Raw genomic sequence first — 27,115 nt, forward strand, 5'->3', positions numbered from 1 at the left:
GCAATTTACGGAGCAATTTTCATCAAGCAATTTACGAATTTTAGCCCAATTTATTTCGACATACGCCTTGTTTATTAAAGTTCTAAAATCACTTCTAACATTTATAAAATCTCATGCTCAACTTTATTATCATGACAAACAATTTCCTTGAGGTCTCCAGCAAATTAGGATCAGTTATGTTCGGCAGTAGAGCCGCATACTACTTGACTCCTTATGAGTGCTGCCTGAACTTTATCATCAGTTCGTAATATTCATGGCTGCTATATCATGTCATTATTCACATATTCAAAAGCATATTCACAAAGTATATCAAGGATCACATATTCACCACTATGACCAGTGTCACATTTTCACCTATTATATATAGTGTCACATGCAGGTCCATTTACCTACTAACCTGATCACCAGTGATATTCGAGAGAAGGGTCAGCCTTTCATTGAAGATCTGCACTTGTCCACGTAACTCTCCACCTCTAGGCCGCCCTATGACGATGTCTTCGGTGGCACCGTCATCAAAACTGTCGCTGCCTACAGTCGTGTAGCTGTCGGTGTCCCGATGACCGGGTGGCGACAGAGCGCCTCCCAGGCGACCGCTGGCGACTGAGTATCCCAAGTACGTCATGTCTTGAGACTGAGGCCCTTCCACAGTCGATGACTGGTCTTGTCGGCTCAGTAAATTCTGCTGAAATACCTGCCCTATAAGAATAGAGTACCGTCATTAGGCCGTGTCTTGGGACTGAGGCCCTTCCACAGTCGACGACTGGTCCTGTCGGCTCAGTAAATTCTGCTGGAATACCTTCCCTACAAGAATAGAATACCGCCATTGGGTCGTGTGCTGAGACTGCGGCCCTTCCACTGTCGATTACTTGCTTTGGCGGCTCAGCAAATTCTGTTGTAACACCAGTCCCGTAGGAATAGATTGCCGCAATTAAGTTTAGGTACTAATCATTGGGAGTCGGATAATGTTTTGGAAAGAAAGGGACATTAAAGAGAAATGCTGCATGATCATTTCTGTAGATTCTGATTCTTAGAAGCATAAAAAAATGAAAAGCTTAGACAGCCTGGTAAATTTGTCTGAGTTATGTTTTAACCCAATATCTATTTTCAAGTCAATAAAATTAAAAGAATCGACGACAAGCCTATTCCTAGATACTATTATTCTAAATATAACCAAAATAATTATATTCAACTGAATTCAAGATTTGTACGGATGTTATGGTAAGCTTATGGGAAGTCGTGATCGCGCTCTGTTTTTGCCATTTTGCCAAAAACTCTACCAACTTCTATGCAATATTCTTGTGCAGCACAATTTTTTTGTCGTGACGAGTATCAATATTAATAATAAAATTTTTGCAAGAAAACCAATCTTCAACATGGTTAAATTCTGATTTTGAACAAAGCTTATTTTAATGATCTGTATTAAGCTTACTCTCTGAAAATTTAGCCCTGCGTCATAGAAAAGGTAGATGGATTAATATCAGGATTTTAACTGGCTTCATTAGGCTGAGAATGAATTCGAATGGAGCATTCATTTTAAATATTACAACAAAAGATGCTCGATTAAATGAGATGCAAAGCTCGTCCAGAACTAGTTTGGTGGTAGTTAATTCAACAAAACAGAGTATGAACCAGCATTTATTTCAATTAATTATACTGTCGCAGGTTCAGGGCAGGTAGCAACATAAATAAACCTCAATTTAGTTTTAAATGAATTTGCATTTATTCTCCAGTTTAACAACACTATATTTTTAGCAGAAAATACATCGCGTACGCAACAGAAACTGCTTAAAATAAAAATATAATTTTGCTCGCATCTCGAACGAAGCTTCATCAACGATGCATCTTTGTTATGATTAAAATCAAATCTCTTGACGCGAGCTTTAAAATTAAATCACGCCTGCAAAACATCATCGCTTCGAAACTACATCCACTCAGTCTGTGTCTGCTATCAACCGCAGACGCAACGAAAACTCGGATATTATTGGCGCCAATAATTCAGTGCGAACATGTAGACGTCTTCAGCCGCACCAGCCGAGGCCTAGATCTATGGCTCTAGGAGGGAGACTAGCGGTGCTAGAATCACCAGCCAAGGCCTAGATCTGTGGCTCTAGGAGGGAGACAAGCGGCGCCAGAATAACCAGCCGAGGCCTAGATCTGTGGCTCTAGGAGGGAGAGAAGCGGCGCTATAGAATCACCAGCCGAGGCCTAGATCTGTGGCTCTAGGAGGGAGACTATATAGCGGTGCTAGAATAACAAGCCGAGGCCTAGATCTGTGGCTCTAGGAGGGGGGAGAGAAGCGGCGCTAGAATCGCCAGTCGAGGTCCAGATCTGTGGCTCTAGGAGGGAGACTATATAGCGGTGCTAGAATAACCAGCCGAGGCCTAGATCTGTGGCTCTAGGAGGGAGAGAAGCGGCGCTAGAATCGCCAGTCGAGGTCTAGATCTGTGGCTCTAGGAGGGAGACTAGCGGTGCCAGAGATCGTCGCACTGTCATCATCCCTCAACACTAGCCAAGCAAGCGTGTTTACCAGCCCTCGACGGTGTCAGCTCATTTCAGGAGTCCTTCGATGAAATAACTCACACGGGATGCCCCGCCCTTACAACAACTCAGATGAGCGAAGGGGCCGAACTTAGCGAGCTCGCATGAAGCTGACAATTAAGAAAAGCTTCACGTAATTGGACGAGTTAACGTAAACAAAGGTTAAATATAGATAAAATTTACATTTTAGAATGTTTTGAGAATTTTTAGGATAAGAATTTAGACAGAAGTAGTAATTTCAACGAAAAGTATTTTTTAGTTAAATACTACCTTTGGGTTTCTATAGTAGAAGATTTTGTCAACACCACAGTCAGGTTGTGGCCAATCAACTCCATTTGATTCAAGTTTAAAACATCTTCAGCTTATCCATAACTCAACAATTCAATAAGAGTTATCGATTAGTCAAGAAGAAGCATGAACGTAATTTTAATTTTTATTGAACTTTCGACCGACTTTATCAGAGAATAAAAATTTCATCGATTCCATCACAAAAATTAACCTGATTGTGATAGAAATGCTCACTACTGCAAAGAAAATAGAAGAATGTTAGTGTGATGCGTTTATGGTTAGGATCCGCAGAAGCGAAAACAAAGTTTGCATTACGAGTGACGAAGGATACGATCTCCGCAGGGCTAACGAGACGGCAGCATTAGTGGGATTAGGTCGTCTATAACATGGTACGTGATTTGATCCGTCCAGATAATGAGTCTCGCATAGTCAAGCCCTAATTACTGACTATTTTGCGGCCAATTATTGACTAAGAGCACAAATTGCAATATCTCACAGCACGGACACGGTACATGCTTGTTATCCTCAGGCATGCCATTCTGTTTACGAAAATTTAAGGCTCATTTCCTATTTCGGAATCGTAGAAATTGTGCTCAATTCAGGTTTAAATATAAAATACGATTTCATCGCAATTTTCATTTGGACATTCCACAAGATTCCACGTCAACTATATCAGCTTCAAAATTTTCAATGTTTGTTTAATTGAACACTAATAATGGCGCATAGAAAAAAGATTTCCAACTCTACACGAAACGACAAGCTTAGGCGCTTAGGTTAGAGCCCGGCTCGGGTGGTTAAAGGTAATTAATATCTGATTAATAATTCAACACATAATAACGACCACGCAATAACATCTAAGGAGTTCTGCGGTTGCGGCAATGCAGCAAAAAACTGTAAAATAAGTATAAAACTCGGAATTTGTGTCTTTCATTTAGAACTGTGACTAATATTTAAAACGGTGACTAATATTTAAATACGTCAACTTCTTGGGGCACAATGAGTATATTACAACATGCAAGGAATGCGAAAAAAATAACTTTCAGAAATTTTTGAGAAAAACTTGTGCCTAAAACTAGACAATCACAAAATAAGAGAAACTCGTAATTGTCCGAGAGTAGTTTATGGATACAAATTCTCATGTGTTTACCAGCAGACCTAGTTAGCTATGAGTCCACTGTGTCACTGGGAGCTTGACTCAGACGCTGAGTCGACAGCTTATACAACATATATGTCACGAGGACAAGAACCTGGTGTACGGAGGTGCGAAGTCTATAAATGGGCAGGGAGCCTTAGTAAGGCCCCCAGTAACTAACGAGCACGTCGCAATGTCACTTCCGTTTGAGTTACTCCGACCTAACGGTCGATGTCTTAGCCTATACCTGTGTATCGTATCTCTCATGTATAACCATCCAGACTCAAGATAAGCTCTCTAGACAGATGGTGGCTTACTTATCCCTTACGCATTTAGTCAACGAATGCGTGTCCTGAAGTGGGGTGGCGCTTAATATAGCGCCTGACATAATTACAGAGGTAGGTGTAGGCACTGTACGAAGCGATAGCGTGGTCTAGGCCGGCAGTACCCAACCCAGCCGTTCTGGCACATTCTAGGCCAATAAAAACTGTATTTATATATTCAATACTTTTCGAAAAAAAATTTGCTAGATAATAGTGCTAACATGGATAACTCACCTTGCCAATACCAGCTGCCGACGGCGCCAACAAACAGCTGCTTGCCGTTCTGCACACGGAAAATAAATTTAAGCCGCACATGAATCTATGATAAAAACTAATCAGATTTATTTATTTATGTTGGAAATAAAGCTAGGAATGACAGGAAGCACCAGACACGTAAAGACACGAAAAAATTCATAAAAGTTATTAGCGATTTTCTAAGCGAATTTTTTAGCTGATGGAATTCGGATAAAAAAATAAGATTGTAATTCAATCAATGAAATAGAATTGTATTGCAGATTAAGTGCAAAATACTTCGTCAATCGCAAGCTTCCAAAGAATTTCATAAAGGTAAGAAATTTTCACGTTAATTTTGGGGAGAAAGAAAAATAGCAAAGAAACAAATATTTCTCTTTAAAAATAGTCCCATTGCAAGGTTTGAGTAGAGCTTATTTGTCTAAGCTTCAGAACTAAAATAGAGGAAATAAATCACTCAGTTTAACGGGCAAGAACTGCACGTTTTCATTTATCAACAGGATGAAAAATCGGTCACCTTGGTGAGTGTGGCCGCGAAGCCCGCTTGGCAGGACCCCTGGCGGTGATAGCCCCAAGCTCCTGCGAGGTGATATGGAAATGTCATTAATAAGATGAAATTATATATAAATCATTGAGCAAGGAGATCTTAAATCGAATGAAAGTTCGACTCAACCATCGGAAATTATATGAAAAATCACTAAATTATTAATAAAATAAATTTTGAAATCAATCAGTGGAAATCGTTAAAAAAAATCAGTAAGGTATGAAACATGTGGGAATAGATCAACCATATCACTGTTTATCAAATTTCCCTATGAATTAGTATCATAACAACAAGCAAGCAATTTTTGGACAAGAAACATAATTTATTCGCATGTTACATGATCCAGATTGTCGGGATGAAGAACCATTGAATTAAGAGCTACACAATCAGAACATTCAAATGTCATTATACAGAATATAAACAACATTGTACGTATAAACATTAATTGAGAGCTCCACAAGAGAACATTCAAACGTCATCATACATAATATAAACAACATTGTATAAACATTAATTGAGAGCTCCACACTCAGAACATTCAGATGTCATTATACATAATATAAACAACATTGTATAAACATTAATTGAGAGCTCCACACTCAGAACATTCAGATGTCATTATACATAATATAAACAACATTGTATAAACATTAATTGAGAGCTCCACACTCAGAACCTTCAAATGACATTATACATGATATAAACAACATTGTATAAACATTTGAATTATAAACAATTAAGAGTTGCACTCTCAGAACATTTAAATGTCATTATATATAATATAAACAACATAGTATAAACATTTGAATTATAAACAATTAAGATCTGCACTCTCAGAACATTTAAATGTCATTATATATAATATAAACAATATTTTATACACAAATGAAGTGGCCCACCGGTCATGCATGGGGCGTAGAGCTGAGGTGTGCCTGTCATGGTCTGGATGAGACACCTCCCCACAGGCTCACGTCTGTCCTTCTTCACACTGAACCACACGTAGCGAGGAGCGCACGACTACAGCATTAAACATACATTGTAAAGCATTTCACAGTAGAAATAAACATTTTACAGTAGAAAAAATATTTTACAGTAGAAAAAATATTTTACAATAGTAACATAGTGTTCCGGTCCAATAAACAAATTCGTTAAAACCTCTACGTCCATTGAACCAATATTTCTGAGGTATATTTTATAATAGAAACAAAGTGTTATGATCCTAAAGTATTTCACCTGAACAAAGGAGATATATAATCATAAGCTGCCAGGACCGCCAAACATAACCGGCGGGAGGCTATTCGCCAGCTACTTGCTGGCTGAAATAATATCATATTAATTTTTGTGCATCAAAGTTTAGGCCGAGTGTGAAAGAAAAGAGGTATTGTAGATCAAGTGACTTCGTCTGGAGATTCTGTCATTGCGGAATGAATGAACGCTGTAGCAAAATTAAGTTTTTCGAAATATTTTTCCAACTCAGAATCTTCATAGCGAATATTTTGTTCAATATTTCGTTCGTCCAAATTGAACTAAATTTGAACATGGATATCAAACGCCAGCTGCTGCCTGATATGATGAAACGTGACTAAATGTGTGAAAAAGTACAAGTACAATAACATTAATATTTAATTAAAAGGGTCCAGCACACAACATAGTTGATAAAATGACCCCATCCTCTATCAACCAGCGATTTTTTCGTTTAATACGCTTTTTTCGTCTAAATACGCTTTTTTTCGTCTAAATACGCTTTTTTCGTCTAATACGCTTTTTTCGTCTGAATATGCTTTTTTTCGTCTGATTACGCTTTTTAGAAAATCTGATATCCTGATCAGGATTGTCGCTTGCGTCTCATTTAAGGGCATGACTAGGACTGGATTAAGGCAGAAGGGCACCTATCGAAATCGTTGAGAAAAATGCAATATCAGATCTCTGAAGCGCTCGCCCTACATATCGGCGTGCTTTTAACAGAAGATCTTTTCTATTTATCCATAACATTGTTCAATTTTTGCCTGGCAAGGGATAAAGCTCGCATAAAAATCATTTAAATAAGACACATAGCGAAATACATAGGATGATTTTTTAATGCTTAGACAAAGATAAGCACCGTAAGTAATATAGAAGCACTTGTATTGACTGTTCTTTCAATGGGTCAAATCGAACCTCGGAAGCTCTGAAAACCTATTGAATTTAATAGAAATAGAGATTCAGCTTTGATGTAGGCGGTGATAATCTACAAGATCAGATTTTGCTTTTGCAAGCTTTGTACTAGAGTTAGCTGCGTTTGGAAGAGCTCAAGATTTTGTTGCTATCAGGTTAGTTGATTTCACACTGAATATTCTCACAAGACTCAGTAGAGCTGTGTTTTCTACCTTTATCTACGGATAAGTATGCTACGATAAGATCAGCAAAAGAATCAGAATAACAATAGCACGCACATGCTCAAGGTATGCGGCTGTCCATTAAGTTTTAGACCTGGTGAATGTCAACACTGAGTACAGAAGCTCTCACAGAACTGCGCCAACCCTGAGCCAAACAATCTCAGCTCTAGAGAGAAACTTTAATTATTTTAGCATGCATAAGAGAAGCATACAAACCCTTCCTCGCGATTTAAATAATAGCTAAGATACAATTTGTAAATTCATTTTACATCATCAAAGTCAAGCGGTAAAAACACTTTATTACATTTCTTAAAAAAATAATAGTTTCCTATTTCATTTCGTTATACGTTCGTTTTCTAGCATGTTTCGACCCAAAATCAACAAACGCAAATTCTAGTAAAGTGGCATTTAAATACATGAAACATTGGTGACTGTTAACGTATCCATTGTTTACGGCGTTTCGGTCAAATTTAAACGTGGTAAACGACCGTAAAAATTTTAGGCATAACCTCAAGTTTTAGATAACAATAATCGATACAGCTGACCTCGATACATGGAATTTAGTGTTTTCCTCGAGTGTAGATTGAAACTTTAAGAAACATTTGATTATTCAGAACTAAATTAAACAATGAAGAGAATTGTTGCCGGTAAAATGCTGTCTGATGAACGCTATCTGCAGCTCGTTAGTGACCAAACGAAGAGACAGCAGAAGCAATTAGCTATCTGTGAAACGTATACCGCTATACCTACACATAGACTTCTGCAAGCGTCTAGTTAAACTGTACACCTACTTCTTTAAACTTGCTTGGAGAGTCGGTCAAAATTATGTTAAAATACGAGTTTTATATCTAACACACAAAAAAATCTCTGTACTATTAAATAATTTAACTATGAAGTTGCTGTAAAATAACTGAAAATTTCATCAATCAGCAACGCAGCGTATCTGCGTTTGCTCAACTGTAACCCAAATTAATAGAGCGAAGATTTAAGACTTTAATTTTTATTCTTCTCATCAATTTTCGAAAGCGTTATTCTGCAAATTTGCATACCATGAAGTCATATCAAAATGATATTTTTTTAATTTCTGAATGTTGTGTGTTATTTCAGCTTACGATATCATGTTTAATTGTTTGCATTAAAAACAAAGTAACTCTGGATGGATGCACGTTGTTTCATTGCAGAGAAGCTATAGGAGCGCTTGCGAATAAAAGCATTTGATTTGCCGATTAGTTTGCTAACCATCAAGCCCAAGCTTTTTGTTTTATTTATTGAATAAGATTATAAATTCCTCCAGTTGTTTCCTTTTTGGCATGAACTGGGAATGCACCGAACTGGACCGAACAGAGCTATGAAACACGCCGTTAACTTTACACACATTGACTGCAGTGAGACTATCGTACACAACGGAAGCAAGCATTAGCGGTAATGTACGTAGCAGTGCACTCATCCCATGCATCCTGCTACACGCACACCTCCCATATCTCGTGCCGTTTGTTGGCAACATGTGATACTATTGCAAGCAAGACTAAACAAATGAATGAGAAATAATTTAGTATATCATTGTTTATTATATAGCCACGTTGATAAATTATTTTTTATGAGTGGAAATGAGTGAATTCAATATAGCCTGTGGTAAGACAGCGATTATCCCATAATACTTATGTATCCCATAGTACTCAATATTTTGGAAGTCAACGAGAATAATTTAAAATAAAGAAAAAAATATTAAGAAATAAATTAGTAATAAATAAATATTTCCTCGCCACATGGAGCAAGAAGCCGTATAGCAGCAGCAGCTGACTGCTTGGCTGGCGTTGCAACGTTAATACCTTCGCATATTGAGTCAAGTGCGGTCAACATATTCCGTTTATATTAACAAGGGCAAGGTAGTCAAACCTGAAATTTCGTATTTTTTCATTAATAAATTATTACAATTATTTACGTTCTACGTACACAGTTATCTAGTTCATTACAATATCCGAAATTGAAAAAATACACTTTGGGCTTGACAAATGATGTTGGTCAGATCATGTAAGCTTGCAAACTTAGTTCTATTTTTCAAAAGCTAATGAAATAAACTTATCTGCTCCCGTTTTGTTTTTTACCAATTGAAATAAGTTTGATTATGTAAAACTTTTGAAAATGGATGCAGCACATCAAAAAATGAACAAAAAAAATAAGATAAAATAAAATAAACTGACCTAAATTTGAATGAAGTTACTACGAAGAGTTGTCGACGACAAAAGTTATTCTTAATCAAACTACATTTTTACCAAATATTCTAATAAAATATAATGAGTTAGTAACTCACCACGAGCACCCCGGCCTTGCTCACGACTGTCGCTCCGAACCACTGGTCGCTCTTGTCGTCCACTTGTTGTTGTCCTTCCCAGCTGTTGCCTGATCGTTAGTATGTTTTTGTTATCTATTAATCAAATGTAATTGAATCACGATACTTCATTTTAATACTGGTTAGCACACTGTGTAGGACTGCAAAGGCACGACTGTGCCTACGCTCGGTACGATTGTAGCGTAAAATTCTGCCGAGTGACAAGGATTGAAGAAATACGGTACATTTTGGTTATTGTACTCGGCAAAGAACAAATGGTGAACTAGAAAAAAATCTCTTCAATTATACCTACAGAAGAGACTTTAATCGAAAATTCAACTAATTAAATAGTTTTTTTCTATAAATGAAATCAAGCATTTATTGCAAATCAATAAACATAGTACGCTAATGCATGAAGGACAGCAGTTTTTCAACATTTGAACTGAACTATTTAACAAAAAAATACCCAATTAAATGTAGATGGCTAAACTATACCGCGCGTGTTGACGATGGCTATACCGCGCGTGTTGACGATTTAAACGAAGAAAGTACATATTTCAGTGAAACAAGTACCTACATATACATCCTTTAAGTGAAAAAAATGAAATCAAACTATCAAAGATTTCAATTAAATAAATTAATTGCATAAGTAATGAGTTGATCCTTTGAATGCATGTAACAAGTTCGTAGCTAAATAAAAAAAGTGTACAATTTGATATAGAAACTACGAAAATCAATTAATAATGTATTTGAAGTAAGAATTTCTAGGAAAAAGGAACGCAATTGAAAGAGAAGGAATAATAATATTTTGTAAGTTCAATAAGGGGAAAATTCAATGCAAATACGATAATTGAAAGCAGGTATATAAAGGAAGAGAGGACGCAATTTAATATCAGAGTTATTACCAGGTAATGAGAGCAAATATATGGACAAACACAGCACGTCATTTCATGAAGAAAAATTGAATTTTGCTGAATACGTGATGTAATCCTATTGAATGAAAGACGAAGTTCTGGTCAATATATATAAAGTAATTTTACTAGTAAATGCAGATCATAATTTCAGATGGTACTAGGCAGAGTTCATACTTTTAAATGGAGCGCAACAACTCTAGATGACGTAATTAATAAACGAATTCTAGAGTTTACATGTCCTACTCTAGAGCAGTCCCCCTCACCGCGCGTGTCGAAGGGCAGAGCCGCGCAGTCGCCGGCGACGACAGGCGAGCAGCGGTACACGGCGCCCCCGCGCGTCACGCCTGGAGCGTCCGTCTGAGCCCGGGGCGCCCCAACCACAACCCTGCGCGTTAATAATTATTAATATAATAATAATTATTCATTTAAATTCATTCCATTGGCCATGAAAATCTCACTTGGTTCCTGCATGATTATAAACACGTTTAGTTATGCTTTGAAATTACTATTATTTCATATTAGAGCTTATTCTTTTGGGCAATTAACATTTAATAGATAATAGTTATTCGTTTAAGTTCATTTCATTGGCCATAAAAATCTCACTACGAACCCGGAATCTCGTATAATTCTATCGCAAAATGGATGCATTAATTCACAGTCTACCGAAAAATTTATGAAATTATTACAAATTCAAAACACTTGCGACTCATAAACAAGATTTTCTAGCCTGATTTTACGACGCATGCCACCCGTCAACTCGGTGTCCGGCGCAGGCGCATAACACGACTGGTCCGGCTTTCGACTGGCCATAACGAGGGCGTCAACTAGAAATTCTGCAGGTGACAGAAGCACAGGCGCGCCCACGCTTCTTTTTAAATCTCGTACTTCATGATTGATTTTAAAATGACCAAAGACTGCCAGCACACGGACACGAACAGGCGTAACCCTTGAAAAAGTCAATCACTAAAATGGCGCACAGATACAAGATCAGCGTGGTGCACCTTGAACAAAATTCAATGGTCATTCTCATGTTCAGGGTTCCTGCCATATCTGACTTTGGAATATTCTGAGCTTTCTGCTGGCACCAAATGCCAGAGATATATAGGATATTATAACAACAATTGTGTATAGAAATATTACGATATACTAGTTTTCCTACATAATGAACATCTGTGCGTTCGCTTTTCAATTGATGATATATAGCTGAGGTTGCAGAAAATTACGAAACACGGAAACGATCAAATCACAATTCTTTGACAAGTAAAAATAAAAGTAATTAAACCAGAAGTGAACTTAACATAAAAACTATTATTCTATAAAATGATCGTAAAAAGGTAAAAATCCATACGAAAAGAAGGGAAAACTAAAGCAGAAATGAACCTTTCAATCTGCCATATCCAAAGTTTGACAACGTGAATACCACTTGGCTTACGAGAGTTATTCACCAGTTTAACTGTATAGGTTTATCAAAGCATTATTATAAGTTTTTAGGTAGTAACAATTCGTAGTATTCTGTTCCTTGTACCCAATCCAGTTTTAAGGCATAGTGTAGCCATCTTCATTGTTTTCTCTCTACAAAGCCCATCTCGAAGTAATTATAACCCGTGAAGATGTGCCGATATTGACGCAACCCCGTCGCCTCCTTGATCATGAATTGCACATTTTACACGACGAGGTTTTCAGGTCTGGTAATAAGACGCCGCTTTTTTCCTTCTACTTATCAAGATATAAGACTGGCCCGTCACTTACATTTGCTCGATCAAAAATGATCGTACTTTTTTCAACCATATTTTCCAAGGGAAGATGGCATGTAGTGGAATCAACGATGTAAACGAGTTTGAAACCATACAAATTTGGTTGAACCTTCAGTTGGATGAGATGTACGTGTCGATACTTAAATATGCCTGATTTCAGTCACAGGTCAAATATTAAAGAAGGCTCTTCCAAATTGTATGACCGAAAAATACACTAAACAATTTTTGTCTTCAATATAATATAAATATACTGAACAATTTTTTTTTCAAAATCATTTATCCCCGGCAGAGTGTAATGGACAAAGGCTTCATATGAACGTGATATTCAGACAGTTGTGGTGTATTCTACAGCATTGCACTTCATGTGACTCGAACATATATAGGCAAGCCTTCAAATGAGAAAAGGAGAAACATACGCAAACCTGGAAATGAGAAGAGGAGAAACATAGGCAAGCCTTGAAATGAGAAGAGGAGAAACATACGCAAGCCTTCAAATGAGAAGAGGAGAAACATACGCAAACCTTGAAATGAGAAGAGGTGAAACATACGCAAAGCTTGAAATGAGAAGGAGAAACATACGCAAGCCTTGAAATGAGAAGAGGAGAAACATACGCAAGCCTTGAAATGAGAAGAGGAGAAACATACGCTTAAGGCTTGAAATGAGAAGAGGAGGATCAATACAAGAACGTATACATGATCCGCATCCCCTCAGTAAGTGCGGCTCTGTGAACGCTTTTATATAGAGCTCTTAATGACCATGGAACACACGTTCTCACGAAAATATGCATTGCCACTGATAAAAAGTTATTAACTACAGAAAGTGTACTAATGGTCGAGTCATTCATGCATACAAGATACATTGACAATAATACACAGTCACTAACATAGTAATCGTCGTATAAACATTCAGTGCATAAAATAATTGTCGTTTACAGTTAATTATTTCGCACATTTACGTTATCGTGTTGCGTAGATTGATTAATAAATAAGTTCTTTACCGCGAGTTAAGCAGCCAATTGAATACATTAATGGTAAAAAATATTTACTTCAATATGATATAATTATTAAATGCACTAACAATTTTAAATTAATTATTACTAAGTAATGTAAACAAAATGATAAAAAATGTCAATGTGGAACCATTCAATCTTAATTAAATTAAAAAAAATTATCAAGCTCATTTTAATTTTGCGTGCTACCCGAGCAATTTCACTTCCGTCAAATCATGTTCCATTAATTAATACTCATATTAAATTTTAACACGCGAAGACTTATACAGTCTTCGGGCGTCTTGACTTTTATACAAACAAACATTGCAACCACACACTCGATTTGGAATGAACGTTTAGTTGCCATACGTTCATTTTGTTAGCTTTATTCGCTTCGTACAGGTTTGTCGAGGGCAGCAATTACCACATGTTGTTGTGCTGTGTTACGGGATTAAACTCCCTTTATTAGTTTCACTCAAGCGCGTTATGCACGAGTGTCACTGAGGGCAAATTAGGGACCGCGCATTTAAGAGCACGTTCTAGATAGGATAATTTACATCCGGATAAGAAAATGCGCGAGCATTGTGGTTGAAATTATCCATTATGAAATGTATAATCGGAGCTATCTTACACACATTTTCTACAAAATGATTACCTAAGGAATTTGAAATAAAAAATTTTGCGTTGTCTTCAAAACGTTTGCAAAGCTTAAAATTTAAAATATTTGTCATATCGTCAACACATGCCGTTTGCAACGCTGAAATCGAGAAATGTAAATGTAATGTAAATGGAATGTAAAGAAAAGTAAACTGGCTCGATGTCGCCTGATATTTGACGCTATATTGAACTAATTTGTAATTCGGCTACTCCATCAGGACCAACGAAGCAGAACAACAATGAGACAACATTAAACTTTATTGCTGGCGCATGATTTTTTCAAGATCCTTGGTTATAAAATTCATGAACGAAACGCTTTAAAACGGATTCTTTAGTAGGCGAGAGAATTCACGAGGGGTTTAATACTCTGTTTCAAAGAAGAATAAATGTTAGATTACAAAATTTAAAACCTATTCGCACAAATCTGACAATCCCATTGCGTCCTTCATTTCAAGATGGTAGAATTTGATCATTTTACGAGGAATTCTTTGGGCAATGAACAGCCAAGAACCACGGAAGCCAGAGGGAGGTCAGCCTCGAGCTATGGCCAGGGATGTGCGGTCAGACGGACTGTGTTTTAACGAGCAAATGTGGCGGGTAGCCATAAAAGCATATTGTTGCCCAGGCAGAATCTGGGGCATTGGCTTGCATGGTTGGCCAAGGAAAGGTGAGCTGGGTTAGGACATGGAATGACTCCTTATGAGAGTAGGAAAATAAAATATTACTCCTAGATTAGTCTAAATCCAGGATGCTATTAAAGGATATAAGACATATAAGAATTAATTGTTTAGGGAATGACTCCTTATGCGAGTAGAAAAATAATATTACTCCTAGATTAATCTAAATCCAGGATACTTTTAAAGGATATGGGAACAACAGGAATGACTCCTTAGGTTATGGAATGACTCCTTATAATATTAGGAAAACAGAGAATTGTTGTTAGCTTAACATAAATATGGAGATAATAAAGATGCGGCGGGGGTCTACCTGTAGGAGATGAAATCTAAATGCAAAAAAAATACAATACAGAGAAACATTTATGTAGAAAAGAGTAGGTGCTTTAATTTGATTACAAAAGACGCGTCACAAATAATAAAAATTAACTTAATCATAACGGATACTCACATTTTCGTAATGAAAAAAACACATTCATATCTGTTGCATGCACTATTCAAAATACTTGTACACTATTCAACATTGTACTATATATTGTGTTGAAATGAGTGCATGCATTCGCATGGCTGCAAGCAATTCGCCAGGGTTCGTGGCAACAAATTGAGGTCCTTCATTAAAACTTTTGACCGGCCGCTGGGTCACGAGGTGCGGACAAGGACTAATTGTTCAATTAGTTGCCACACATGCCTAACTTGACAAACTTCAAAACGTATTTTTTACGTTGAAAAAACCGCATATATGTAGGTATGATGAGATCGTCAAATAAATTGTTTCCTTATTAATATTCAAGTACGAGTATAAATGAATTTACCGTAAATTTCGATGCACTAATGGAGGCTGTAAATTGTAGTTTCGAATTGATAAATCAAGAATAGGGCACTTAAAGTATATGGTGGACGAATTAAAAAAACGATGTTCTCATAGGAGCAAAAAATTTAATTTGTTTTGAATTTAATTTGTTCCTGTAACGTAAAAGTAAATTCTTAGACAAGCAGCAAAATGTAATCAAAAGAGGTGATAAAATCCTGACACTACACCACGAACGAGGTTTCAAGAGGTGAATAGTAATTAATAACCAAGTTATATGGACGGTGATGGCCGGTCTTGGGAGGTTTACGAGCCTCAACGATTGCAATGGCTAACACTTATTAGCTGATTCAGTTAGGAGATAGAGATAAATAAAACCATAGCAATAAATTTATTTGACAAGATGTTATATAAATACATAAGAGAAGCATAATAGATGTTATATATAAATACATAATAATCAGTATAAATTAGAAAAATGGAGGCTCTGATCAATTAATGTTTGCTTCAAAAATATCAATTAACGATCTTAGTTCATTTGCCACGTAACCCCGACTAAATGAATGAAAAAGGCATCCTTTAATTAGAGAAACATAGCAGAACGAACTTCATTTGCTGGTATGTGTGTGAGATAACTTTTAACTGGTCATTAATCGGAATAAATCTAGTACCTTGTTCATTTCTGCCTGTTCATGGTCCATTAATTGATCAAATCTATTAGGAACGCGACGACAGATGTAGGGCGGCGGTATCTAATACAACGAAAGCGTCATTAGGACTTATCAGAAAAAGGCCAGGTAGACACGTGTGGAGAGGTGGGTCCAGGAGCTGAACAGGTGCTACACTTATGCCCAAACACGGACAACTCCCAATACAAACTTGACAAGATCGAGATAAATATAGCGTAAATTTTAAGATTTTTCCACGAAAAAAATATAGAGACTTAATGGAGATCTTGTCGCATTCTATGACGTCAGTGATTGATCTTGAATTTCAGATATATAAAATAAAAATTTAAAAAATTAATTTAGTCCCTAGCAAACTAATCTTTGTTGGTTGATCTCTTCTCGCAAAAATATGTTCAACAAAAGAGATTTTTCTAATCCTTGAACAAACGGCAGCCTTAGTCGTTAAGTCTAGAGTTATGAACAAAAATATCTTTCCTGTCCCCCAATTAACTTTGACGCATGGCGGGACCAAAGGAAATGATGACGCTATAATCAGCCACAACCGTTAATGGGTATAATAGAATAATGGGAATAGAGCCTCGTTAATGAGAATATAATAATCAGTATGGTTTCATTAATTATAATAATAAGCGTCTTGAGACCAGACGCGAGTTTCATCTTGAGGATATATAATGTTGAGGGAATTTCAGACAGGTTAACCGACGAATTGAGCTAAGAGCATTTAAATCAATATATAGTTTTGCGTGATTGCTGAACTTCGGTAGCTCTTCATTGCATCTCCACATTATTAAATAAATGGTATACAGGAAATTAGAATAAATGTGCACAACGAGCAAGAAAATAATTTGTATTCAACCAGCGTTCAACGTCATATGTGATAATCAAGTATTTTATCCACACCTGGAAGACGAAGTAATTTACCTTTTACCTAAGTGGAATACCATGTCGTGAAGGCCGCTCATACAGCATCAACATGCATATCATTCATATCCGGAATAATAATCATCACGGCACGTAATTTCTTCGCCGTCCGAAACACGCATAACCTTGCAGAGAGCAAATGAACTGTCATGGATCAAACATTCGGCAGTGAATTTTAGGCGAGTCATTGATGGCCACTCATCAGTTGAGATGGCCGTCCCTAATTCTTTCACGAGTTTATGTTGGAAAAAGGTACTAGCGAGAACATGGACTTTCTTTTGTAGTATCAAACAAATTTCAATACGACGTTGAAAGTCCCTTTTACGATAATTATTTCTTACAAGAATGTGTCTCAACTCTTGTACAACTGATGGATTTAATTGAGTTATATCAATCACTTTGTATTCTTCGGCTATCCCTTATCAGTTTATAATATTTTTAATTGGAAACGAAACATGCATGTAAGGACAGACAGCACACGGTCCTAGGAAGGCGGTCGCTATAGACCAGCAGGTTCCGCTCTGCATGAACCGGCAGGTCAGACCAGGTAGAAGGTCATTAGGGAGCCGGAAGGAAGGGCCCGGGGCTCCCGAATACCAAATGAAAAGAACCGAGGATCCCTCAACAACACCTAATGCACAAGGAAACTTTCATAACCAGGTTGGCTATCACGGAACTTAAAATACTGACTATTCTGCTTCACAAACAATCCCTAAACAACACTTAATTCACAAACTGACATTCAAATCCGGGTTGGATTCTCTTGGAAATAACAATACTGACTATCCTGCTTCACAAATTCAATCCGTCGACAACACCCTATGCACAAACAAACTGTCATAACCGGGCCGGCTTCTCTAGGGAGTCACATTACCGGCTGTTCTGTTTCACACATAACATTGTATACTTGCTGTATATGTACACTGTACTATGCTGTATATGTACACTGCACTATGCTGTATATGTACACTGCACTACGCCCCTTGAGAACGGTTACAATTTAGGCGAAATTAATTTTGTCAATTCTTTATTTCTGTACTTCATAATACGAAAAATCTACGTAACTCATTGAAGAATAAGCAAAACGCACTGATGAATAAGCAAAGAACTATATATCATGAAGTGATTGTTTGAGGATGAAATCTAGAACAAATCAAAAGAGTTTATTCTTCAGAAGGAAATGTTTTTTATTATTGAGGTGAATGAAGCAACAACATCCTCAGAGTTTTGTCGACTGCAATGGGGTATTCGGCGAACGAGCTTAATTTGGCCTGCATAAGCGCAAGGAATATAAAAATTTTCCTTTACAAAATTCTATGCTAATGTTGAACTCTAACGAATTAAAAATTGTCACGTTTCTTTCATGAAAATAAGCAACAATGTTTTCAATATTCGAAAAAAAGGGAAGAGAAGTTTTACATTTACATGAAATTTCATTTTAGTCTTCACGAGAAATTTCAATGCTCAATCACAAGCATTTTATTTTATCATCAATCTAATATCTGAAGCAAAAAATTCTTCCACAACAGCTTTAGGAATTAGCAGGGGAGAATTAAAATTGCAGATGGAGAGGCAGTAGATAAGGAATTTAAACATCGACGTTATGTTCGTACCAATTAATTTCCCCACTCCACGTTATTACTAAGAAAGCATCTATTAGATGATGATCGGATCATAAAAATATTTCGTTTTCACGATCTCTGCCGGAGTGTTGCATTTCTTCTTCTATTTGCTGCGCTGCGTCGACCAGCGCAAAATACAGCTTGCGCCGCATCACGTTTATGTGATTAAGCAATTATAGACCCAGAAATGCTATGTTTGCGCCCGTGAGACGAGTCGCGCGTGCTGTTAGCTTCACTTTAATGTCCCGATTGTGCGCAAAAAAAAGTTGGTTTCATGTCCCCCTTTGAAAAGCCAGAAACACGACTTATCGTCTCTTTTCAATGAAGTACAAATGCTTATTTGTGCAATGTATATGAAATGTAGTGTTAGTCATTATGAGTTTTATCTTTGTTTGAAACTTCAATAATCAATAGCCGGGATTTTCCTTTTGATAATCGCTCTAGCACCGATTTTATGAGATCCTAAAAGCGTGGCACCGAAACGCTTTGGCTTTTCTCTTATAGCTCACGTTCCTCGTCACTACCATAGACATGCAATATAAATGTTATAAAACTTACTCATCATGTCAATGAGTTGATTTTAAATCCTCCTGGAATAAAAGTTTAAGAATTTCGCCCCTAGGTGTTTTATTGATTTAGCGGCTGCTGTGTTGACAGTCTCCATGCTATTTACGAGCATATATATATATAGATAAATTAGAGTGAAAGGGGCAGCGGGACTGAGTTATTTATAGACCATAGGAAGGGAGCGATACCTTCGGCCCGGGACAGTCGGGTTCCGTAAGCGTCCGCACGCCATCAAAGAACTGAAATAAACACAAGTGTAATCACTGAAAGATGATGAGTTTGTACGTACAATTGAAAACGCACAAGGCAGGGATATCAGAAATGTTTCTAGTTCATATCAAACGTTCATAAATTTTCATGATTGCTGAATTTCTTTGAACAAAAATATCTTTAACGAAAACAAAATTATGTGATTTGTAAGCCGAAGTCTGTTTCCGAGTTCTTAATGATCTAAAAAATTATTTAGCTCTTCTGTACGTAGTAAACAGTTGAGGCCGTCAAACATGAAGGTCACAATAATCTAACAAATGCATAACTTTACAAAGGTATAAATTAGGCTAAGTAAAACATGGCATTATACGGTAGAAGAAAATGATAGAAGATGGCAGTTAAAAGAGAGCTGCAGACGGATGTGAGTTGGACGTGAGGGACACGTCCTAAGACGCGCAGGCACAACGACCGCTTTGTGCTCCTATAATGCTGCAGGGGGTGGTGCTGCTGGTGCTGCTCATGGTGCTGGTGGTGCTGCGTGTGGTGCTGGTGGTGCTGCTGGTGCTGCTTATGGTGCTGGTGGTGCTGGTGGTGCTGCGTGTGATGCTGGTGGTGCCGCGGAGTGTGGTGAAAGTGGTGCGGAGTGTGGTGAGGGTGGTGCTGCGTGTGGTGCTGGGGTCGTTGCGCTACACAGTGCATCAAAGTTAATGCTTCAACTGGTGCTGCTATTGGTGATGCTGCAGTATGTTGCGCAACGCGTGAAGATAGAACTCCAGAGAAGTCCTGCAGATAGTTGACGTTATTCATTACATTATTGCACATGCATGCACGTGCGTAATTGTTAATTTTTAATTTAGATTGAGAACAGCTACAACATCTCAGTTAAACTATACCCTCAAACTCGAAAACTACTTTAAAAGGGCGCAAGGAACTTTGCAATGCATCCGTCTTCTGACGCGGAGCTTTTGCAGTAAGATTAGCCAGTCAAATATATGTTGGTAAGTTTCGCGATACAAAAAAATTAGATCAATTCTTAGCTCACATTCGTTTTACACTAATGAAATCATTACAGTTAGCATTCTTATTAGTGATAACAATGTTTTCAACAGAAATCGTACCATTTTAAATTTAGATTTTCTGCAGGAAAGACTTAAAAAACGAAAAAGCTTTCTTTGACATGGTTGGGTTTTACAATTTCAGTTAGCCTACTTTTTATTTAAATTTTGCAACTCATTTCGCACAGGCTAGCACTTGAGTTCTGGACGGTCGCTTTAGCCACACTTTCACTCTATTTTTAAAACTTTTGTTGATAATGTTTTCACAGAGGAACACAACGCATGAGAAGTGAAAGGACAATTTCGGCTACACTCTAATTTTGTGATAAGAGGAAACAAAGTAAAATTGCAAACACCTAGCGATGCTAAGCCAGATGATTTGCACTATTTCGTTTACGTAAATTTCGGAGGTAAACACACGAGAGAAAGAAAATACGTATCAAAATATTATGTACACAGTACACTTATGTGCATCAGACCTACCTACTCAAAGTAAGCAAGTTTAACTTACGTTCGGATTTTATGAGCGCATTAGCAACAATTTTTTTTTCTTTTGTGATGCTCAGAATGAAGTGATGAAAAAAATAACCAGTAGATACGCTGAAGCTTAACCATGAATGCATTCTCATTGAACCATTCGTCTTTTAAGTATTGTCAAGCGGCAATAATATTTAAAGCCACTTGTCAACTAAATTTGATAAGTCAAGTTGACAAGATCAGTACGATCTTGTCAACTACTAGAGCATAATCCCAAATATCGAGGCTTTGATTGCAAAAAAATTTCCTCGTTTCCGGGATGAGGTTGGATGCGTTTTCTTGCTTACAGACTTGTACAGTCGCTTGCTTCAGAGCCGTCAAGATAAGGCGTTCAAGAGGAAGCTTCTTCAAACAAACACGACCACTCACAACCGCTGCAGCGCACACAAACAAAATCACATCAGCCTATTTAGGGCCAGGCAGGGCCAGCAACCTGCTAGCCATAACCTCCAGACGCCATTGTTGAGTCCGAACAACGTAAATAATAAACAGGATTTCGACTTGTTAAAGCATCATAACAGTCTCAGGTGTGACCAAATAGGTCATAGGTTCACGAAGATATTGTGTTCTGAACTTGAGGTGAAATAAAGAGCATCTTTAAACGAAGAAGGGTGAATATCAGCTTGCCACTCATGGTAAAGAAAAGCACTTACTTCCAAGCATTGAACCAACACTTAAATCTTCGACCCTTGTTCTCCTTTTTGGGCTTTAGAATTGCAAAAGATTCAAGGATGTTCGTCAGAGAACCGGTCCAAGACGTAAAAAAATACTAGCAGCGCCCGCGTGGCTTTGACTAACGAGTGTTTCATTCGCTCGAGAAGTCACTCTAGGAGTGTTCAAACCTAATCAATGCGTACGCAGTTTCCCGTCAAGTTCTTTGTACGTACCGCGCCCGACTATGTGAAGTTTTATTACGGACAAAAATACAACCGCCTTACGAACTCGTGCAACAAAAACAGGGAATCGGGAACGCACCAAGGGAGCTCAGATTCAGGGAAAGGAAGACGATCTAGCAACCATTAAATACGAGGAACGCCACCCTCTTATTATCCAATTTCCTGTTTCTAAGAACACCAATTTGCTTTGTTTTGGGGAATCTTAAGAGATCAGAGGGAAAAACCAGGCTCGATGCCTTGTATAGTTTCTGAGCTAAATAAAAGTTAGATTTTTTATGGACTTATCACGAGGAAACATTTCTTGTGACGGTTAAAGGACAGAATCTTTCGGCGCATTTTGGTTGAAGTCTAAAATGATACCAAAAACACAACAGCTAGAGGCAGAAGATTTAGCAGCAAAACATTTCCCGTCTCTCGATAATCTGCAGAACCCGTCAGCATAGCCATCAGCTAGGATGAAGTAGGATGCTATTCAGATTTTCATCAATACAGGACAACTGTACTTCACTGTGTAGAGGGGACACGTCTTCTCTCCTCAATGACATGAATTCTTCATAGAAAATAAAATAGTTCTGGAGCAGTGATCCCCAAAATTTAGGGAAGACGTACAGTTTCCGTATGCTACCATGTATAATTACGTACGATTATACTAACAATTACAAAAAGCCGCTAGCTGTAATTTATTACTTGCTTAACATACATGTTACTTAATGCGCTTACAATTAGTGCTTATAGTGGGTATAACATTTAGATTAGAAGGTTTGTCGATGGAACCAAGTGTATGGCGGGTTTCAACTGTTGCAAATAGTAGTAAGATTATCTTGTGGGAGACAGTCAACATTACTTGTAAATTGAAAGGGAGTTCACGAATACCTGAATGGCCGTCGAGGACCACTGCATGGTACGAGGTAAGCGTGCCACAGTTTGGAACCGCCATTTTTTAGTAACAATATTTCGCAAACTATATAAATTTTCATCATATTCTCAAATGGTTAATACTAAAAAAAATTTAAGGGGAAAATTGGGTTTTAGGGGAAAATCTTTTTCCTTTTTTTCGTCACCAACGCGATTCCTTTAACGACTTTCTCAACCTGATTTACAGTGGGGGAAATAAATATTCGTACACTTGAAAAATCGTATTTTAATGTATGTAAGTACACAAACTGAACAGGAGAAGTGATTTATATTATGTATAGAGGCGCATTGTATTCAAAAATAGCATCAATAGAAATTAAATCTCAATGCAACAAAAATTAATGCAACATGTTAACTTCTTCGGGTCAAAAAAGTATTCGTACAAAACAACTTTTGACTAATATTTCACACCAGAACATTCCAGAATGTACTAGAAACATGTAGCACGTTCCATTAATGTAATCAGTAACCATAGTTAACGTATTTTAATTGTTTTTTGTTGCATTGAGATTTAATTTCTTTTGATAGTATTTTTGAATACTATGCGTCTCTATACATAATTTAAATCACTTTTCCTGTTAAGTTTGTGTACTTACATACAATAAAATACGATTTTTCAAGTGTACGAATATTTATTTCCCCCCACTGTATGTGTGAAAATTGCGTTCTAGTCGCACGCGCGGGTTCGAAATATAAACTTATTAACGATCGTTCTTCGTGCCCATCGGTCACGAAAGAAGAGTGAAACAAACGTGCGGACATAATTTTGCACATTAAATTTGTTTCATTTCAATTCACAGTCGATTGCAAGATGGCAGTTGAGCGGGTACAAAAAAAATATATTTCGGTCCAAAGCTCGCTTGACTTTAAAGGTGCCCCCAATAACATCTTTGAAACATCTGGGGTTACATATATGACGTTATTTCCCAAGAAAAAAAATTATTTTATACAGAGATGGGCAATAGCGCGCTACATGTAGCGGTAGCGGTAGAGGCGCTACATGTAGCGGAAGCGGTAGAGGCGCTACATTTCAAGAAATGTAGCGGTAGCGGTAAAGCGCCCGCTACATATTTATAAGTAGCGATACGAGGTTTTGCCGCTACAGCGCTACCGCTACATTTATAGATAAAGCCTTTAGATTTTACTAATAGTATTAAATATTATTTAAAAACCAGCATGACACATACATAATATAAATTACAGAATAAAACTGTACGAAAGATTTCGGTGTAATGTTGTCAACCTCAGACTGTTAGTGCTGTTACTAGTGTCAACATGTTAGTTGTGAGCCAGAGGTGGCCAGTAGCGCGCTACATTTTCAGTAGCAGTAGCGGTAGCGGCGCTACATTTTAAGTAATGTAGCGGTAGCGCCCAATACATTTAGATTTTAGAGCATGTAGTGGTGGCGGTAGCGGCCGCTATATTTCAAAGTAGCGCTGCCCAGTTCTGATTACATACATGCAACCTCAGATTCTTCGAAAGCTCATTTTCAGGATATCTTTCACGTCAAGAGATAGGCAACCGAAGAAATAATTTCGGTCTTGCTAAACTGCAGAATGCATGTGAGATTAACGTAGTGCGACTGTTCATAGCCGCACTAGCTGCCATACCCTCATGAATGACAAAAATTGTTAGACACCATCGAGTATATTGTTAGACACCATCGAGTATTAGCCGTGAATATGCATCAATATTATAAATAAATCACAATAATAAATTAAATTAGATTATACACAAATAAATGCATGGAATCGTAAACTATGCTCACCACATCTTTTCAGCATCTTTGTGGAGGGCCAAACTGAAGCCGAACTTGCCGCCATTGGGTCCAGAGTGAATAACGTGCTTCGTCGTATCGAAATTGTAGGCGAAACTAGAAGAACATAGCAGAATAAGAAGAGGTATCATCGACGATAATGGCTTGATGAACCTGATTATTGGGCAATCAGTAAGAAAATTTATAAAATATTTGAAAGATAAAGTGATGTGAGGCATCGTTCTAATTGTAGGATGAGCTAAGCTTTGAATATTTGCATACAAGTGGAAGAAAAAGCATCAAGTTTGGAAGGCAATAACGCTATTCCTCGAGATGGGAATAACCAAGGATAGAACCAGCTCATGCCTGCCTGTAAAGAAGATAATGATAGTTAATTGTTCAGAAGTTTATGGTCAGATGAGATAATGGAAAAATTATACTGTTTTTTGGCTGAAAGTGTCACGTCCTTTATGCAAGTGAATAATGCACAAATCACTCCTTAATTGCGCCATGGTTAAAGTTGCATTCTCCTAGTTTTCATCGATGATCCAACAGTACTAATTTAGTAGTAGGCTGCAGTGAACACAAATTCCACACTTCTAAATTTTTAGGACTACAGACGGAAAGGCAGTTTAAAACAAGACCGAACTGAGTATTTCTGATATTTAATAGAAGAAGTAAACTTGTTTCTGTAACAGACGATCAATGAATCCATCTTTCACGAGACTTATGAGGGAAGTATTTTTCCATCAGATTTCCGGAGGGAAATTTTTTTCAAAATTTAGCCGTGATGGTTAGTGTGTCCTGCTAAGACTCGTTCCACCCACGTGGGAGATGGATGAGTCTATCATGCAGTCACTTGAGATGCTATCAAAAGTTATGACTTCGCTGATCACTTTTTATCGGGCGTGACTGTGAAAGCTTGCAACACGCGAGCGCCCCTCTCAGTCGACCACCCGAGCAGAACTGCACATCCTCTCACCATCACATTCCGGCGCAGACTGACTACTTACTTAGTTACTTGGTTCAGATGAGGCCCGTCACAACTGGAGTATAGGCGCCCGAGACTCACTACAGAAGCAGCGAGTTCACCAGGAAATAACTAAATTAGCTAGAGAAATAATTACTAAACCTAATTTATTTGTGCTTACTATTGCTGAGCTAGAGAGTTTCAAGTACTGATTTTATCCTCATGTTCATTTATTAAACAGAACTTTTACAAGCTGATATGGGTGATTGAATAATGTTTTTTTTTTGTAATTGAAAGGCGTCAAATCGACATGATCCTGTAATAATTTAAGTTGAAGATGAATAAATTCGCTATCAATGAACAGCTTCAACATCCCATATCTTAACATTATTTTAAGCGTAAGTATCGAATAACTCGGTAGGTTAAAGATCACTATATCCACCATTAAATTGGATTCGCGAAGTATTCTACGGAAAAATATTTGTTTTAACACGAAATTTCATAATTTTGAGGTATCCAAAGTACCAAATAATGAAGCCGAAAATTATGTCTCGGCATGCGCCATCACGACCATCATGCGAAGATAAACAGGTGATTGAAAAACAAAAAAGTTTCGGTTAATATGTCCGACAGAGTTAATACAAATTAATATAATTATATTATTATTATTATTAATATTATTATTATTATTACTATTGTTATTATTATTATTATTATTAATATTATTATTATTATTATTATTATGTCGTCTGGTTCAAATGAACTTCGAGGGCACGTTACCCTCAAGTTTAACATTAGCAAGGGTTTTTAGTCAACCAGTAATTCTGGAGCGCGAATAAATTTACTTAACTACATTTTTTCTAATTTCACTTTTTCGTAATTCCCTTACCAGAGTTCTGTGCCTATAGTTAAGATTATAATCAGTTAGATATATTATGACCGGAAAGACATGCAAACAGCAGCTCGATTCGGAAATTGATTTGGTCACTTAATAGTAAGGATGTACTGTCTATGTGTCGCATTTATACGACACTATTTTATTTATTTTCATATACGCATTTATACGACATTTACTATTTATAGAATACATAATATACGGACTATTTTCCCCGATAAATTTTTAAACGAATTTGTCGCTTATCACCTCTCCAGAACAGCAAGAAAAAAAAATGCACCATCAAGTGCTGTGTATTTCGTTTGGCTATTGGCTATACACATTGTTTTTATCGCATTTGCTATAGTTGTTCAGAAATATCCCCTCTAATTTTAAATTGTATAAGATCGTCTTAGCTTCAAAATTCTTGTTCATTGCATTGTCTATTGCAATAGCGGACAGATTTGTTGACCGAGTCGCCATTCTCGAGTATTTGGACAGTCGAAGCTCTGTCAACATTCGATCT

At 37.3% G+C, this 27,115-nt stretch overlaps 1 protein-coding gene across 1 annotated transcript in view; it reads right to left on the minus strand.

Moving 5' to 3' along the window:
- The window catches only part of LOC108667293 (integrin alpha-PS2), a 45,339-nt gene extending 19,536 nt beyond the window's left edge, over positions 1 to 25,803 (minus strand). The window contains exons 1-8 of the mRNA XM_018154301.2: positions 25,759 to 25,803; positions 24,758 to 24,862; positions 10,959 to 11,080; positions 9,764 to 9,852; positions 5,977 to 6,094; positions 5,051 to 5,112; positions 4,516 to 4,564; positions 398 to 696 (exon numbers count right to left, since the gene is read on the minus strand). Of these exons, the coding sequence (XP_018009790.2) occupies positions 398 to 696; positions 4,516 to 4,564; positions 5,051 to 5,112; positions 5,977 to 6,094; positions 9,764 to 9,852; positions 10,959 to 11,080; positions 24,758 to 24,762 (744 nt within the window). The 5' untranslated portion in view covers positions 24,763 to 24,862; positions 25,759 to 25,803. The remainder of the gene's footprint in view (positions 1 to 397; positions 697 to 4,515; positions 4,565 to 5,050; positions 5,113 to 5,976; positions 6,095 to 9,763; positions 9,853 to 10,958; positions 11,081 to 24,757; positions 24,863 to 25,758) is intronic.
- Positions 25,804 to 27,115: the final 1,312 nt, after the last annotated feature.

The sequence above is a fragment of the Hyalella azteca genome, unplaced genomic scaffold (genome assembly GCF_000764305.2).
Source record: "Hyalella azteca isolate HAZT.00-mixed unplaced genomic scaffold, Hazt_2.0.2 contig17970, whole genome shotgun sequence".
Lineage (NCBI taxonomy): Eukaryota > Metazoa > Arthropoda > Malacostraca > Amphipoda > Hyalellidae > Hyalella > Hyalella azteca.